The following is a 17277-nucleotide window of genomic DNA, read 5'->3' on the forward strand; positions in this document are numbered from 1 at the left end:
ACAGGACATAGGGGACTCCTGGCTGACTCAGAACAACATGTGACTTTTGATCTCAGGGTCATGAGCTCGAGCCCCAGGTTGGGTGGAGAGAGAACTAAAAAATAAATAAATAAAAGACTTTAATAATACAGTACATGGTTCCTAATAATACCTTTCATTTGGAAAAAGATGGTGATGAGATTCAATTCATCAAAGATGGAGGACTTACTGTGTTGGGTGGGCTGAGTGTGGGGATGGGGGTTAAGAACAAGTGAGACCCAGCACCATGGCTCCTGAGGCTCAGGGCTGAGGGGGAAACCAACTTTAGACCATGCTCCCCAGCAGGATGAATGTCAGAGAGGAAATCAAAGAAACCTTGAGGATCTCTAACAGGAATTCAATCCAGTGTGAGCCTTCAGTGCAAGCAACTCTAAGGAAGAGAGACTTGAAATATAATCACCCTTCTTACAGAATGCAGTCATTTTTTTTTAACAGAAGAGGGAAGCAACACTCAGTGCTCCCAATTCCGTGCATAGCACCACCCTCCGTCCAAGGGTGAAAGTCAGAAAGCTAGGAAATGTCATAGTAGACTGCATTTGGTAACCCCTAAAGGACCACATGTAATATTTGTGCCCTTGTGTAGTCCCCTTTCTAATCTGGGCTGGCCTTTGATCTTTCACCAATAGAATGTGGCAAAATCAGCGGCTTCCATTTTTGCACTTAGGGAAAGCCAGCTGCCATGTCAGTCCAACCAACCTGCAAACTCTAAGCCAATCCCATGGAGAAGAGAAGAAAACATGCAGAGGAGAACCAAACAACTCTGAGATCAAGAGCTGCAGGGTTTACTAACTGAGCCAACCACGTGCTCCAAAAACTGTAATAGCTTCTTAAGTACAAGTAGTTTCTATGCATCTACTCAGGACCAAGATCAATCTGTACACCTCACTGCAACCAGAAAGATCTTTTCAGGACATAAATTATGTTACACTCTTGCCCAAAGTATTTGAGCAGCTTGCTTTTGCCCCCAGAATAAAAACCATCAAAGTTCTTAACACGGCCTAACACTGAACAAGGTTCTACCCAGTTTCTGGCCACTGACCCTTCTTGCCCTTGTACAACCTTTTCTTTTCTGCCATACTAACTTTTTAATTATAATCTGCCAACTCCTTTTGCCCCAGGGACCTTATACTGTTCCCTCTTTCTGGAACCCTTTCCAACTGCCCCTACCTGTTTTGTTAAGTGCCTCCTCGTAATCTTAATAGATTTCAGCACAAACATCCCACTTCCTCACAAAAGGCTTCCCGGACACCCCAGACTGGGCAAAATCTCCCTTTAAAATACTCTTATTGCAGGACAACTGGCTGGCTCAGCAAGTAAGCATGTGACCCTTAATCGCAGGGTCATCAGTTCAACCCTACCTTCGGCATGATGACTACGTAAAAAAAAAAAAAAAAAAAAAAGACAAAACAAAACGCAGTCCTCTCTTAATACCTGTCGTAGCTATAATGTTATTTATTTGGATAATGACTCAATTTGGGATTTAAGTGTGTATTTATTTGATGCTTGTCTCTCCACTAGTCTTAAGTTTCATTCTGATTTTATCTGATGTGAACCTTGAAAAAATGACATGTCATCTGCCACGATGTCCACTGGAAATGCAGCCTGAATTCTTTGAAACTACTCCTACAGTAGATAGGATGTGTTCCCTCTCCTTGCATCTGAACTCTGAGGCTCCCTGGCAAATAGAATATGGCAGAATTTACACTGTGCCAGTTTTCAGGCCCAAGCCTTAAGAATATGGTCATCTTCCTTTCCTATCACTTTGGATGCTTTCTCTTAAACCTAATCACCATGCTATAAGAAAGCCCAAACAGCCCATGGAGGGGAACAAGAACCTTGGTCCTTAGCCTCAAATGAGCTCCCAGCTGATAACTCCAACTTGGCCAGTTACATAAGTGAGTTATCTTGGAAATAGAATTTCTAGCCTCTTTCCCTCTCCTCCCTCCCTTCCCCCACCAAAAATCCCAGCTGATATAACATGGAGCAGAGATGAGTTTTCACTATTGAACCCTGCCCAAATTGTAGTTTCCTGAGTGAAATGATTTTTTTTTAAGCTGTAAATTTTGAATGCTTCATTATACAGCAATAGGTAATGGGAACCTCAACCAGAATGACAACCCTGTGCAGAAAGGCAACACTTCCTGGGTTAGGATCACAGAGCTGTTTGTGATGTTATGTCATCCCGACCCTCATTGAGCTCTGACTGAGGCCAGGAGCCTGTAGTATTTGTTGGCACACAGATGGGAGTCTGTGGCAGTCCCCCAACCAGGATGACCATCCTTCATGTCCATACTGGTATGCAGACGTGGATCCAGGCCTCTCTCTTGCTCATAATCTCCTATCCCCAGGGAAGTGGCTGGTGGGGACTACTGAACTCCAGAGTTTTGCCCTCGACATTTCCAGTGCTGAACAACTAGCTACATGTGGCTAGTGTAGACTACCAAACAGTACAGATGTAGACTACAGCCATCACATAAGTTTTATTGGACTGTACTGCTTTAGGCTCTTTAAGATTGGTCAACAGAAACGGCCTTGCTCTCTTGGGGCCCTGGGTGGCATAGTTGGCTGAGGGTCTGACTCTTGGTTTCAGCTGGGGTTGTGATCTCTGGGTTGCAGGATCCAGCCCCCAGTGGGCTCCGAACTCATCATGGAGTCTGCTGGAGTTTCTTTCTCCCTCTCCCTCTGCCCCTCACCATGTGCTGTCTCTCCCCTCACCCTGTCTCTGTTTCTCTCTCAAATAGTTGGATAGAGAAAGAGAGAGAGAAAGAAAGAAAGAAAGAAAGAGGAAGGAAGGAGGGAAGGAAGGAAGGGGGAAAGAAAGAAAGAGGGGAAGGGAGGGAGGAAGAAGGAAGGGAGAGAGAAAGGAAGAAAGAAAGGAGGAAATGGCCTTGCTCTCCAGGATGTGAGAATAGACAAAGAAACAGAAAAATCAAAAAAGGGCTACCACTGGGAAATCCACAGAAATGGTCACATTGATCAGGCCACAAATTTCAACCCCAAAAGAAGCCCCTAGGGGGCCTTCGGGAGCAGCCTAAGTGGCCTACCTGAACTTTCAGCTCCCCTTCCTAGTTACTGATAATACTTTCTCCAAACTGCTTAATAGAATCATTTCCTGCTTAGGGGTATCAAATTCCACAACTTCAGTACCAATTATGTTCAACAAAAATCTAACACAGCATCATGGTTAAGAACATGGACTCTGGAGGGGTGCTCAGTGGGTTAAGCCTCTGCCTTTTGCTCAGGTTGTGATCTCTGATCTCAGGGTCCTGGGATCCAGCCCAACATCAGGCTCTCTGCTCAGCAGGGAGCTTGCTTCCCCTTTCTCTCTGCCTGCCTCTCTGTCTACTTGTGATCTCTGTCTGTCAAATAAATAAATAAAATCTTTAAAAAAAAAAATAAAAATAAATAAATAAATAAATAAAATCTTAAAAAAAAAAAAGAACATGGACTCTGGAATCAAACCTCCCATGTTAAAACACTGTTCCAAAGCTTCTTAGCTTGGGTGACCTTGGGTGACCTTGGCAAGTTACTCATCCTCATAGAACCTGCATTTCCTCATCTGTAAAAGATTAAAACCGTCTTCCCAAGATTATTGTGAAGATCACATGAAATAGTACTAAAAAGGCATAATGGTGCCACAAAAATAGTAAATACTCAGTAAATTTTAGCTCTGATTTTTCCTAAGCTTATTTAATCTTATTTGGGTTTCCAAAAAGCCCTCAAAGGGGATTTGGTGAGGATGTGTGGTCACTTTAGGATCACTTTATCCTTCTGTACCTCTGTTCTCCATCACTTTCATGCCCCTCTTCAGTTCTCCTTATCTCTTCAGGGCCCTCCCCAGTATCTTGACACAGTCGAACATGGGTCCACTGTGGCTGCCAAAACCTGGTACCTTGGGTGAGGCCCGGCCCCTCCTCTCCCCTCCCTCCCTCCGCTCCCCTCCTCTTCCCTTCCCTTCCCTTCCCTTCCCTTTCCTTTCCTTTCCTTTCCTTTCCTTTCCTGTTCCTGGGCTTCCCTTCATTGCTTGGGTTCGGGCCACCTAAGTACAGAGTATTCATACGTGGAAGAGAGATCAGAGGAGGCTGGAGTCCCAGACTCTGGGGTAAATCTAGAGATTAGGGCGCGAGAAAGAAGCCTGTGAAGCTAAAGATGCAGGGGTTGCCTTAGTTAGCTCTTGCTTCACAGGTGTAGCAGTTTAACAGGCCCTGGGAGAAGGCGGAGAGAGCCGTTCTCTGAGCGAGACCTGTCCACTTCCCTAAGAAAGAATAAGTCGGACCCCGACTGCTCCTGCGGTCTGCGTGACAAATACAAGACGCAACAGGTGTGCAGATAAACTATGAACTTAAATTCCTAAGGGTTGTTAGAGATTCCCCCGCCCCAGGAGGCTCCTTTCAGAGAGCGGCTCCTTTAAGAGGCGGGCCCCATCCCGCCTAACAAAGGAAGTCCCCGCCCCCGGTTGCCAGGATGCTCTATGGCGTCGCATTCTCATTGGTGGGCGACGGTGGGTGAGGCGCCCAGAGGCAGCCATTTCCAACGAGCTGGCGTGGGCGAAAGATGGCGACGCCCCTCGGGTGGTCGCAGGGGGGCTCTGGATCAGTGTGTCTCGCCTTCGATCAACTGCGGGACGTGATCGAATCTCAGGAGGAACTGATCCATCAGCTGAGGAACGTGGTACGCAGCCAGAAAACCTCGGGGAGAGGCCGACCTGAACACCTAAATGGAGGGGGCGGGACCAGACCCTATCCCGAAGCCAGTGGCGAGCTTAGAGCACATTGCCTATGGCGTCATCAGGCGGAGGCGGGGCCCAGATGTGTTCTGGCTAGTAGGGGTGGAGCCAAAATGATGCAAGGTCTTCGCGAATGCCTACCATGGAATTTAAATCTAAATCAAGTTCATTTCTACTCCCCGTTTGGTTGTGTAAGGCCGGGTAGTTATGTCCCAGTCTATTCACCGAGCCTCACTTTCCCCATTTCTAGTTGGAGAGGACTTCATTGGCTTCCCAGGGCTCTCAGGTGCATGCACTGAAGTTATAACATCTTTTCTCTTATGGACATCCCCCTCCCCGGTGTCTAGTGCAGCGCCATGCTGAGGGCAGTAAGCACTGGTTTGTCCATTACACATGTTAACTTAAAGGATTCCGACCCCTTTATGCCCCTTTGCTTTTGCCTTCTAGTCAAACCCTCGTTCCTGAGTTCAAAACATTGGAAGCCACGGGTTACCTGGACGGGCATGGTAAAATCCTGGCCAGTTCATGGTTTTTCTCTCTCTCTCTCTCGCTCTCTCTTTTTCTATCTTGATTAGAAGGTCGTGAGATAGCTCCATCTCAGAAACGAAACTGACTTAACATCTATTTCTCACTCTTTTTTTTTTTTTAAGATTTTATTTATTTATTTGTCAGAGAGAGAGAGAGAGTGTGAGCACTGGCAGGCAGAGGCAGAGGGAGAAGCAGGCTCCCTGCCGAGCAAGGAGCCCCATGTGGGACTCAATCCCAGGACGCTGGGATCATGACCTGAGCCGAAGGCAGCTGCTTAACCAACTGAGCCACCCAGGTGTCCCTATTTCTCACTCTTAATAGGTGTGTGCAGCTCTAGGCACTGAATTACCTACAATTCCCTAAAGATACCTAGCTCTTTTTCTTCACAGCTGGCATCTGCTGGCATTTGCATGTGTTCTCACTGTCTGAAACACTTTTCTGTTCCACCCCCACTTCTGGCCTGCCCCTGTTTAGCAGTCAGATGCCCTGTCTGATGATCCTTCTCTGGAAGGAGTTCTGACCTTTCGCCAGGCCAGGGGCCTCCCCTGAGCACCACAGCCCTTTGTGGTTCTCCATCATACTCACATACTGTTTTAGAACTGCTGGCCGTGAGCTGTCTCCTATATCAGACTGGTTACTCCTTAAGGGTAGGTAGGACCTAGAGCTGAGCCTCTGTGAATCTTATGGGACCACATTATCCCTTCTCAGATCTCAAGTCTCATGCTAGGTGCCCTGGGTATCATTCCACTGTCTAACCTTGGTCCTGATCCCTAGAGAGTGCTCCTCCCACTCCAGCCCCAGGCCCTCCCTGAGCCAGGCTCTGTTGCAGATGGTTCTCCAGGATGAAAATTTTGTCAGCAAAGAAGAGTTCCAGGCAGTGGAGAAGAAGCTGGTGGTAAGTAATGGCCTCTGCAGGTTCCTAATCTTTTCCCATTTCCTGGGATCCCTGTGGATGGGCACAGTTATTGAGGCTTCTGAGAGCTTCCAGCCCTACCTGTGAGGACAGAATCTTCCTGGGTCCTGGCTTCCATGTGCCTCTCTGAGAAAGGGAGCTGGTTAAGGGGACCTAGGAGACCAGGGTGGCTTGGGGGTAATGAGGTCACTTCTCCTGTAGGAAGAGAAAGCTGCCCACGCAAAGACCAAGGTCCTCCTGGCCAAGGAAGAGGAGAAGTTGCAATTTGCCCTTGGAGAAGTAGAGGTGCTATCTAAACAGCTGGAGCAAGAGAAGCTGGCTTTTGAAAAGGCGTGAGTGGGGGCACCTGGGTGGCTCGGTGGGTTAAGGCCTCTGCCTTCAGCTCAGGTCATGATCTCAGGGTCCTGGGATCGAGCCCCGCATCGGGCTCTCTGCTCAACATGGAGCCTGCTTCCCTTCCTCTCTCTCTGCCTGCCTCTCTGCCTGCTTGTGATCTCTGTCTGTCAAGTAAATGAATAAAATCTTAAAAAAAAAAAAAAAAAAAGAAAGAAAAGGCGTGAGTGGGCCTTGCTAGTGGGGGAAGGGTTGGGGGTCCAGTCTGCCTGTCAGCCTTCCCACCCTTTCTTTTATTCTCCACCCAGGCTCTCCAGTGTCAAGAGCAGAGCCCTGCAGGAATCCAGCAAGAAGGACCAGCTCATCACCAAGTGCAATGGTAGGCGGGAGGCCCGTGCCCCCCCCCACGCTTACATGCATGGGTTCTTCCCTAACAGCCCAGTGCCCATGTCCAGGGCAGGGTTTCACCCCAACTTCTGCCCCCGGCTGAGGATACAGGCAGGCCCAGGCGGGCCACACCTTCGCAAAGGCCTTCAGGGACCAGGCAGGCCACGGAAATGAGGGAAGGAGTTGGTGTACAATATTCTTCATGGCCATAAAAGAACGGGCTCGCTCCCATTTTTCTTGAAACATACGACCTTCTTAGTCCACCTTTTGTTTTCCCACTTTTTTTTTTTAAGATTTTATTTATTCATTTGACAGACAGAGATCACAAGTAGGCAGAGAAGCAGGCAGAGAGAGGAGGAAGCAGGGTCCCTGCTGAGCAGAGAGCCCGATATGAGGCTCGATCCCAGGACCCTGGGATCACGACCTGAGCCCAAGGCAGAGGCTTTAACCCACTGAGCCACCCAGGCGCCCCTGTTTTCCCACTTTTGATGGGTATTAGAAATAGCATATTTTACTCATAACTATTACAAGAGGGACAACAGGGCAAGTTCAGTCCCATTTGGGAGCTGACCCCTAGTGTCAGGATTGGGGACCCAACAGGGAGGAGTGGGGACGAGGGTGATGGGAAGAGCCATGCCACTTCTCAAGGGTTTAATGTCTCTGCCATGGGAATGGGGCCCAGTATCGTCAGATCTTTAAAAAAGAAACTGGAAGCCAGGTTTTAACGGAAACTTTTCTGACTTTTTAGTGTTGGCAACTGATTTCGAAATTTTAAAACTATTGTATGGGCCAAGTAAAATATGTCTGTAGGCCATTAATTTTCATCTCTGCTCTGTGCCAGATGGCTGTGATCACTTGTTGGCTCAGCTGGTGCTGAGTTTGGGGGCACTTTCTGTCAGCCATCCAGTGTCCCTAGATCTCAGGAACCCCTTTTTGGTTTCCCAGAATAGTAAATTCCCTTTACCTAGTCATTCCTATTAAGAAATAGATATGAATTCCATATGCAGTTTTGAGTAGGCCAGAGACCAGAGCCCAAGTCCAAAAGATGAAATTCAGGGTCCCTCCTGATGGGCTGTCACCTGGAGTCTTGGGCACCCCATACCCACTAATCCAGCCCTCACTCCCCCTTGGTGACTACTCTCACTGGTAAGATGCCAGCAGGCTGATGTCTTAGTCTCGCCAGGTGGGCTCATGGCCTCATGGCTGTTTGATCAAGGCCTCCCACTGGGGGCCCCTGGGGCCCAACAGGCAGTTACTGCCTCCATACCCAAGGCCACTGGACCCTAGTTCTTCCTCCCTCTCTACCTATCCCCCCCACTTCCCTAAAAGGAACCTAGAGGTCTTTCCTGGTGGTGCCAAGGCATTTCCTAGAGATCAGTCAAGGCTACAGTGCTCCCATCTGCTTGTGCAAGGTGTGTGTATATATGTGATGGGGATGAAACCTGGCTGCCTCTCCCCAGAATGTCCCAAACCCCTCTAGTGGGACACAAGCCCTCACCTGAGCAAATCTCATGACCTGAGCCTTCCTCTGGCCTGTGCTTTCCCTACCCTCTAACCTCCCTTTATGTGGGTTTAGTTTGATTTTTACACTTACATAGTTTCTTATTTTTCTCAAAGGGATTTTCTAACCATTCTCTCATTGGGTGATATTTATCTTAAATTCATCTCTCATTTATTTTAAAAGATTCACATAAATATCTGATGCCTTTTTCCAAAAGATCTTCACAATCAATCGGTCTGGGTGACCTTGGGAAGAAGGGTCAACAGTCCTGGTTCTGAGACCCGCGGAGTTCATTTTCATTCTCTTCCTTCCCCTGTGTCTTTGTCTGTGTCCTCTTTTCTATGTTGTGCCTTAACTTATTACCAAATCTTTTCTTTGAAACCTTAAATGCTTTAGCATTTCTGCATTTTTAGAGTTTGTGTTCTAGTTAATGTTCATCTAGTCTTTAAAGGCAATGGGATTTTCCTCCTTTGAGGATCAGAATTTTCCAGGGCTGCCCAAGGGACAGTTCATATAAATGAAGTGCCCTCCAGATCCCTACAGCTTCTTTCAATTTTGATGCAAGACACAAAAATCATCCTTGCATCTAACGAGCACTTAATGTGGGGGTAAGCTTTGCCACCACTGTCTCCCTCGGTGCTCCCCATGCCTGTGTGAACAGGGGCTGTCCCTGTCCCCATTACAGATGAGGAAACGGCTCTAGAAAAGGAGGCAACTTGCCCAAAGTGGTAATGCTGTCTCATCAATATTAACACTGTTGAAACATTGCCTTGTTCTGTTCTCTCATCTGTTCTTGAGTCTTAACTCTCAGGAGCTGCCTCCTTGAGGGTGGGGACCCTATCTTCTCCTCTGGAGCCCTAGCACAGGGCTGGGCATCCAACTGGCCCTCAGTAGGTCTGCTGGGATTGAGAAGACTGAACTAAGTAATATTTCTAAGTCCTAAACCCCCAGAGGATATCCTGTTCATTCATTCCACAAATAAATTTATTGTCCACCTTCTATGTGCCAGGTACTCTTTTAGACCTTAGGATTAAAGCAGTAGATTTAAAAAATATTTATCCTTGTGGATTTTGTGCATAGAAATCCCAGTAGGGAAGACAACAAGTGAGTAAAATATATGGCATGTTAGCTATGGGGGCTAAGAAGAAAAAGAAAGCAGGCAAAAGGGATAGGAATTATTGAGAGGGGTTGTACTTTTAGACTGGGAAGGGTCTTGCCAAGGAGGTCATATCTGTAAAGATTGGCAGGAGTTAAGGACAGGAACCGTTCATCCTCCAGCCTTTGGGCAGCGCTGTCCACCTCTCTGCAAGGGCCTCCGCCTGCCCTCATGTGGCTCACCTGGTCCAGAAATAGAGTTGTGAAGTCACTGACACGTTCATCAGACATTGTGCCCTTCAGCCACCATCCTGTCAAAACTCCCTAATAAACTCATTCTCACTAAGGTGTTAGCAGCTACTTGTGAAGAAACCCTGGGTGGGGGGATCCAAGTTCTTAAAAAACCTGTAAGGGAATGAATGCCTATCTCAGGAAGGAGCCCGTGGGATGGGAACCACCCCTCCTCCCTGCCTCTCTCCCCCACAGAGATTGAGTCTCACATTATAAAGCAAGAAGATATACTTAATGGCAAAGAAAATGAGATTAAGGAGTTGCAGCAAGTTATCAGCCAGCAGAAACAGATCTTCAGGTGAGGGGTCTGGGCCAGGCTGGGGGTTGTTGATGGAAGTGGGGAGCCAGCTCTCTGGCCCCTACCGTAGACTGCCCCCAGCCCATGCCCAGCCGGCTCCGTTGCAGGAATCACATGTCTGACTACCGGATCCAGAAGCAGCAGGAGAACTACATGGCCCAAGTACTGGACCAGAAGCATAAGAAAGCCTCAGGGACACTTCAGGCCCGGAGCCACCAGCGCCCCAGGGAAAAATAAAATGGTCGTCGCCTTCCTGTTCTCTGGCTGTAATGCCCGACCTCTGCCTTCTCTGCTGTGGGGGTCCCCCTCCCTACCCTTCCTATCCCTGTGGGTCCTGGCCCTTGCCACCACCGGCCTCACCAGTGGCCTGATTCCCAGGGAAGAGACAGGGGAAGAAGCAGAAGGTGCATTTTTCCCCCTTCCTGCTTGCCTTCTGGAGGACCTTTGTGACAGAGGGAAAATCAAGTTACCAGGGACTTGCAGGGGGACAGGGCTTGGACCACCGCCTGTAGGCCACTCCTGAGCTTAGAAAAGGATGCTGCCCAGGTCTCCAGCCCCTGCTACTTCCCTCCCTCTCTTAGGTAGTAGGGAGAGGGGAAGTGTGGGGGTGTAGCCTAGGGGAGGACTACTTTGTTGTCTAATAGGCACTGTCCTTCCTACTCTTCATACTTAATCCCTCCCTATGTAAACAGCTCTGGTTACCCCTGGTTACCTGTAAACACCCCACCCCACTCCCAGTGCCCTGGTAAATTTAACTCTCCCAACTTGGCTATAGAGCAGGAAGGGCTGTGTGTGTGTGTGTGTGTGTGTGTGTGTGTGTGTGTGTGTGTGTGTGACAGAGAAGGAGAGAAGCCCTGACCAGAGACATCAAAGACAGTGGGTTCCAGGACCACAATGAATTTGGGAAATCCATTTCCATCATATAACAAGACTGTTATACCTGTGAATCATACTTGTACCCTCTTACACTTCCCCCAAACAGAGGCTCAACTCTTCACAAGGGGAAGGAAGGGGAAAGGACAATGTTATGTCTATTTTTAAGATGTGGAAACAGTCTCTGAAGAGGCTATGACTTGCTAAAGTTGCATATGCAGGCTAGATGAGGGGCAGCACTGATCCTGTCAAAAGGCATCACTGATGGCTAGGTGAGCAGAGTGACACCCAGGCAGGGGACCCACTGGGAGGCTGGGTCAGATTTGTCAAGTCTAGCCAAACCTGGGTCAATGTGAGGGTGAGTGCATGGAAGAGGGGGAGGTGCTGGTGCTTTTGCTCAGAGGCCAGCTAGGGCCTGAATCGTAGCACCACTGAAGCCAGAAGTTTCAAGGCAAATGGTGCCCATTGTCATTATCCCAGGACAGTGACAGGTGTTAGCTCCTTCCCCACCAGTTCCTGTCCCCAGGGTGAGTCCTTAGGTGGTGGGGGCTGGAGTGAGGGACTTGCAAGTACCTGGGGGACCATAGAGCTCTTTCTGCCTCAGAGGGGCTTTAGATAGGGGCCCACAGCTACCCCCAAAGATTCCTAAGAGACTCCACATCAGCATCTAGCCCTTGTTCTTGGTGCCAAGGCTGTCTGTGAAAGCTAGAGCTATCCACTCCAGCCCCCTCAGTATGTTCCCACTAAAGGCAATGGGTCCAATCAGGGACTGCACCTTCCCAAGGCAATAGCACAACTTTTGGATTTGGGGGAGCCCTCCAGGCATTGCTCCTCCATCAAAGATTGTGGGGTGATGGGTCACGGAAAGTGGTGAGTGCACCCTTATGAACTCTAACTGGGACAACTGATGAGAGGGCCAAGGAGAAGAGGAGCACTGGAATGATAGGAAAACCTGGAGCTAAGAGGAAGATGAAATTGCTCAGAAGACCTGAGTCGCCTGACTCAAAAGTCTGGTCCCGATCCCCTGGCTCACATTCTGATCCACACGCTTGACCTCAGGCAGGTCCCTGCTCAACCTCTCTCCTAGGGTCAGGAGCAGAGTCAGGCCTAGCTCCTGGCTTCCAACCGGGGACCCGCTGGTCCCTCACCTTCCTGTCAGCCCGAGGCTGGATAGGCAGCGTAGGCCTCTGACCCACACGAGAGGAGAAGGTTAGAAAAGTGAAGCCCAGGGGCCAAAGCTGTCTCGTTGGCGACGCCACAGATTCTAGAGGGGACGCGGCCGCTTTAAGGCGCGGTGACCCCACGACATCTGCGGGCGGGGCGGGGACAGTGCGGGCGGCCGCGGCACTGGCGGAGGAGAACGTGAGAGAGGTAGTGCGCGGCGTCCAGCCCCACCATGCTGACCGCGCTCGCCCGGCCAGCCCTGCCTGGGCTCCCAGGGCAGCTGCCCGCGGCCCCCGCGCGGCGTCAGGACTCCTCCGGCTCGTCAGGCTCCTACCACACGGCTCCGGGTTCTCCAGAGCCCCCGGACGCTGGGCCGGACGCAGGGTGCCGGACGAACTGGCCCGGGGGGGGCCCTGCGCTGGGGGCGGGCGCACAGCCTCGCCTGTCCGTCAGCGCCCAGAATAGCCGCCAGCAGCTCCCGCCCGGCTCGGGTTTCCCGCGAGGCCCGGGCTCCCGCCCGCCGCCACCCCAGCCCCAGCTGCGCATGCTGCCGTCGGGGGAGATGGAAGTCATCTTCGGCGCCGGGGCCTTGTTCGGCCGCTCGGACGCGGCGGATAGCGAGGTGCAACAACTCACCGCGCAGGCTTTCCGGAGCCTCTCTCCGCCCGAGCCTGCGACTCCGGCTCCCGCCGCACCGACGCCTCAGGCCCCCGACGGCGGCTCCCGCTGGGCCACTTACCTGGAGCTGCGGCCCCGCGGGCCGAGTCCCGGGACCCCAGCGCAGTTCGAGTGTGTTGAGGTGGCGCTGGAGGAGCGCGACGTGCCCGCCAGGACCCGGACGGTGCCCAAGCGTCAGATCGAGCTGCGCCCTCGTCCCCGGAGTCCCCCGCGGGAGGCGGGCGCGCCGCGGCCCCGTCCCCGGAGTCCCCCGCGGGAGGCGGGCGCACCGCGCCCCCGTCCCCGGAGTCCCCCGCGGGAGGCGGGAGCGCCGCGCCCCCGACTGCTTCTGCGCACTGGCTCGCTGGACGAGTCGCTGTGTCGCTTGCAGGCAGCCGCCGGCCTAGTGCAGACAGCACTGGCCAGAAAACTGAGCCCTGCGGACCCTGTCCCGAGCAGCGCCACCTTCGGGCCCACGGGGCGGCTAGAGTGTGCGACCCGGGAAACGGACCGCATTGCCCGAAGAGTCCTGGAGGAGGCCAGGTCTCGGCCACCCCGCGTGCACTATAGTTCAGCCCCCACCAGGGCACCACGGCCGTGGCCCAGCCTCCGAGAGCGCGCGATTCGGCGCGACAAACCCGCGCCGGGAACCGAGCCGCTAGGTCCGGTTAGTTCCAGCATCTTCCTGCAGTCCGGGGAGAAGACTCAAGAGGCGCACAGTCAGGAACTCAAGACTCGGTTCCCTCGAGAGACTCCGGATCGAACCGTCCTGAGAGCACAGAGTCCGCCTTTCGAGTCTATAGCCCCCCAGGAAGTTCCGAATAAGGCTGGCAGGCCAAGGAGCTCGTCCCCCCTGTGGCAGGCTCCAAATGGGACCTTACGGGGCCCACTCAGCCCGTCTCCCCAGAATCTGCTCCCATGGAATCGGGCTCTTCGGAGGGTAAGTAGCCCGCCGTTCCCCGAGGCATCCTCTGCATGGGGAAATCAGGATCCCGCTGTCGAGGAAACGGTCAGCAGAAGCCCTTCCCCACCTACCCTTTCCCCGTGGAATCACGGTGTTGCCAGGACAAGAAGCCCATCCCCCGAAGCTTCCCTATCGGAGGTTCCGGAACCGGCAGTTAGTTATACGGCAGAGGGCTGTAGAAACCCGTCCCCGCCGGCCCTGTCCTCATGGAAGGCTCCAGATCGTATTCATGGAACGTGGAACCCAGCTCCCCAAGAGACGTGGGATCGCACACTGCAGGGCTCATCGATAGTATCTACGTCGGAAGCTCTGAACGGGGTAGGACAGGAGGAGCTGGAGCTGCCTAGGCCGTCCGCACCCGGGACTCCCGAGCTTACAGAGGCGCTAAGTCCATCCACGCGGGAGATGCGGGATCTTGCCTTCCAAGGCAGTCAGCAGTCGCCAGAAGCGGCTGCACCTGAGCTGCCCCTCAGTCGCCCCGTGGGCACCCTGGAGCCCGATGTGCGCCAGGAAGCCTTGGGCTCTGGAGAAGCCGCCTCGGGACGGCCGCGCGTGGCCATCCCGCGGCCCCGCGACGTGCGCAAGATGGTGAAGACCACGTATGCGCCCAGCTTCCCCGCCGGAACCCCGGCTATGGGGCTGCCTGCGCCTCCTACGGAACCCCGCGGGGAGGAGGGCGGCGCATCCAAGACACAGGAGTTCCAGGCGCTCGGGTCCCCAGGCCCAGCTCACTACACTTCTGTTTATCTCAAGGACTTTCTTCCGGTCGTGACGCACCCCTACGAGCCCCCAGAGCCGCCTACTGACACAGTCCCCCGGGACACTTCGCAGCCCAACGGGGTCCTGAGGCGGAGAGCAGAGAACAGCACGGCAAAACCCTTCGCGCGCACTGAGATCCGCCTGCCTGGTGCACTGGTTTTGGGCCGCCGGCCAGAGGGAACCGGGGGAGTTCTGGTGCGCGGTGCTGGCAGAGAGAATCGCGATGCTGAAGCCCAGCGCCTGGTCCCCGACGGCGAGGGGCGGACCAGCCCTCTAGGCGGCGCTCGCGCCTCACCCCAGCTGTCGCCCTTAGAGCCAGTCGGGCCCCAACCACCCCGACCACCCTGTCCCGACTCCCCTCAGGCGCACCCTAGCTCGAGCCCTGGGATCGCACCCAAACTGGAGGCGCCCCCTGGAGCCCCCGAGCCCGCGACTGCCGTCCAGTCGGCTCTCCCGCGGGAGCCCCAGGTGTCGGCTGGCAGGACAGCCCCGCCCCAGCCCCGTGCTGCCTCGGCGCCTCCAATGGACCGGTCCCCGGAAGGCCCCTTCCAGAGGGCGCGCAGGCCACCGGGGACCGCGTACGCGGGGAGGGTCCTGGTGGACCCCGAGAGCGGTCGCTACTACTTTGTGGAGGCGCCGCGGCAGCCTCGGCTGCGGCTGCTCTTCGACCCCGAAAGCGGGCAATACGTAGAGGTGCTGCTGCCGCCGTCGCCCCCGGGACCACCCCGCCGCGTCTACACCCCGCTGGCCCTTGGTTCTGGCCTCTACCCGCCCGCCTATGGGCCTCTCTCGGGACTCTCAGTCCCGCCTTCCCCTGGCCCACCGGCCTTCAGCGGCCCCCAAGTACCCTGGATTTCCGAGGCGGGGTCCCTGGACGGGATGTACTACCTGCCTGTGAGTGGAACCCCCAGCCCTGCACCTCCTCTGCTCCTCTGTGCTCCGCCCAACAGTTCAGGTTCAGCTCAACCCGGCAAGGGGTCCTTGTTCCCCGTGTGAGGCCCCAGGGCCTGATCCCCATGGTGTTGGGACCTGTTTGATGGCCTTGGAGGTTCCAGCATCCAGTCCCCTATCCACCGTTCCTTCTATCGCCTCTCTCTCTTTTACCCTTCCCGGCCCGTCTTCACACTGGAAGTTACCTTCAGAGAATGTATCAGACTTTGGGGCTGATGGAGCTGGGATTCAGAAAGTGATTGCCTACTTCCTCCTCCAACAAAATGGTATTCTCTTTTCCCAGGCATTCCCAGAGTGTGGTGTGTTTGTGTGTGTGTGTGTGAAAGTGAGGCGTCTTAGGAGTTGTTCCTAGGACCTGACTTGAGGGCATGTTGGGAGTTCATTGAGGGCAACAAGAAAGGCTCAGCAGAGGATGGGGCTGCCCACGGAGGTGGTGAGATGTCCGTACCTCCCTGAAGGTGGACCCAGCTGAGAAGGAACAGGCTAGTGAGCGCTGGTGGGATGGAGGGAGCACTGTGACTAGCAACTCTGTTATTGTTTGGAAGAGGCTCTGAGCCTTGGCCTGGGAGGCTGTGTGGGAAAGTGGCCAGTACAGCCCCAGGCCAGGCTGGATCTGAGAAAGGGAGCGTCGGGGACGGCAAGTGGAGATGGAGCAGGGATGTCATATAGAAGGGGCTGTAGAGGGTCAGCCTGGGGACGGGGCTTGAGCGGGGAGACAGTGGTAGTCTCCAGCTGGGAGCCCCACTTCTAATCCTCCCCTCAACCTCAGCATCTGACTTGGCCTCTCTAAGCCCTCGGAGCTGAGCAGGCTCATCCTGGGGCCAGGAGTGGAGGTTTAAGCCATTCCCACCCAGGGTGGGGGACAGATGAAGTGAATCATCAGGAAGGACTTATAAGCAGGAAGGATGGTTAAGCCTCTCGACCCCTCTGGCTGTAGTGGAGGGTGGGTTAGGGCTAGGGCAACAGAAAGGATGCCATGGGGGTGGGGAGCAGGGCAGAGAGACTTGGAGCCCTCAGCTCGTTCTACTCCCTTGGTAACAGATGTGGCAACTGTGCCCAGAGAAGGCCTGGCTTGGAAAGCTGGTCACAGCAAGGAAGGAACAGAACCCAGAGCCTATGTTCTAATTGCATCGAGATTGCTGGAGCCTCTGAGGAGTGCTGAGAGAGATGCATGGGGTAGGGAGGGGGTGCTCTGCGGGTGGGGTGGGGGGGGGTCTGAGGTGCCTGAAGTGGTGGGGCCTTGTTGAACTGATATGTGATGTGATGAGTTTGGGGAAGAACAGTTCCCATTAGAAGCAGTTGTTAGGGATGGAGATTGATGCCTTACTTAAGTTCTAGGCCTCTGGGCAGTCTTGGTCCCAGGAAGTTCCGTCTCCCTGCCTGGGGCTGGAAGCTGACTGGGAGAGCTCTGAATCAGAATAAACCTGAACAACTTCTCATGGCCAGAGATGTTGGTTCTGATGGCACGGAGGGCTCGGGGTCCCTCCTGCTCCCCTCCCCTCATCCCGTGTGCAATAAATCACTGACCCAATGAGCCATGATGCTTGGAACAGCTGGTGTAAGTTGTCTGATTTCTGACTTCCTGCTGCGACCTCTGACACCCCCTGTGACGCTCTTCCATGCCTGGGTATGTCCTGGGTGGAGGGGGCCCTAGGGCCCAGGAAGGGGGCCCTGTATGTTTTTCATGCATCATGGCATCCTCGCATCTGCAAACTTGCCTCCCAGGGAGAGAGACCTAGGCTGGCAACCACGCCTGAGACCTCATTCTCCCTGGTGGCTGGGTGGCCAGTGGGCTTTG

General features: G+C 53.5%; 2 protein-coding genes across 2 annotated transcripts; both read left to right on the plus strand.

Moving 5' to 3' along the window:
- Window positions 1-4583: 4583 nt before the first annotated feature.
- On the plus strand, window positions 4584-10370 carry SPATA24 (spermatogenesis associated 24). The gene is made up of 6 exons (XM_045999479.1): window positions 4584-4710; window positions 6123-6188; window positions 6408-6538; window positions 6848-6918; window positions 10009-10111; window positions 10219-10370. Exons 1-6 carry the CDS (start codon window positions 4594-4596, stop codon window positions 10346-10348), a joined length of 618 nt encoding a protein of 205 aa, XP_045855435.1. The 5' UTR covers window positions 4584-4593; the 3' UTR covers window positions 10349-10370.
- A 1673-nt stretch (window positions 10371-12043) lies between these two features.
- On the plus strand, window positions 12044-16655 carry PROB1 (proline rich basic protein 1). The gene has a single exon (XM_045999473.1). It carries the CDS (start codon window positions 12381-12383, stop codon window positions 15522-15524), a length of 3144 nt encoding a protein of 1047 aa, XP_045855429.1. The 5' UTR covers window positions 12044-12380; the 3' UTR covers window positions 15525-16655.
- The last annotated feature ends 622 nt before the right edge of the window (window positions 16656-17277 follow it).

This window comes from Meles meles, chromosome 3 (genome assembly GCF_922984935.1).
Source record: "Meles meles chromosome 3, mMelMel3.1 paternal haplotype, whole genome shotgun sequence".
NCBI classification, from domain to species: domain Eukaryota; kingdom Metazoa; phylum Chordata; class Mammalia; order Carnivora; family Mustelidae; genus Meles; species Meles meles.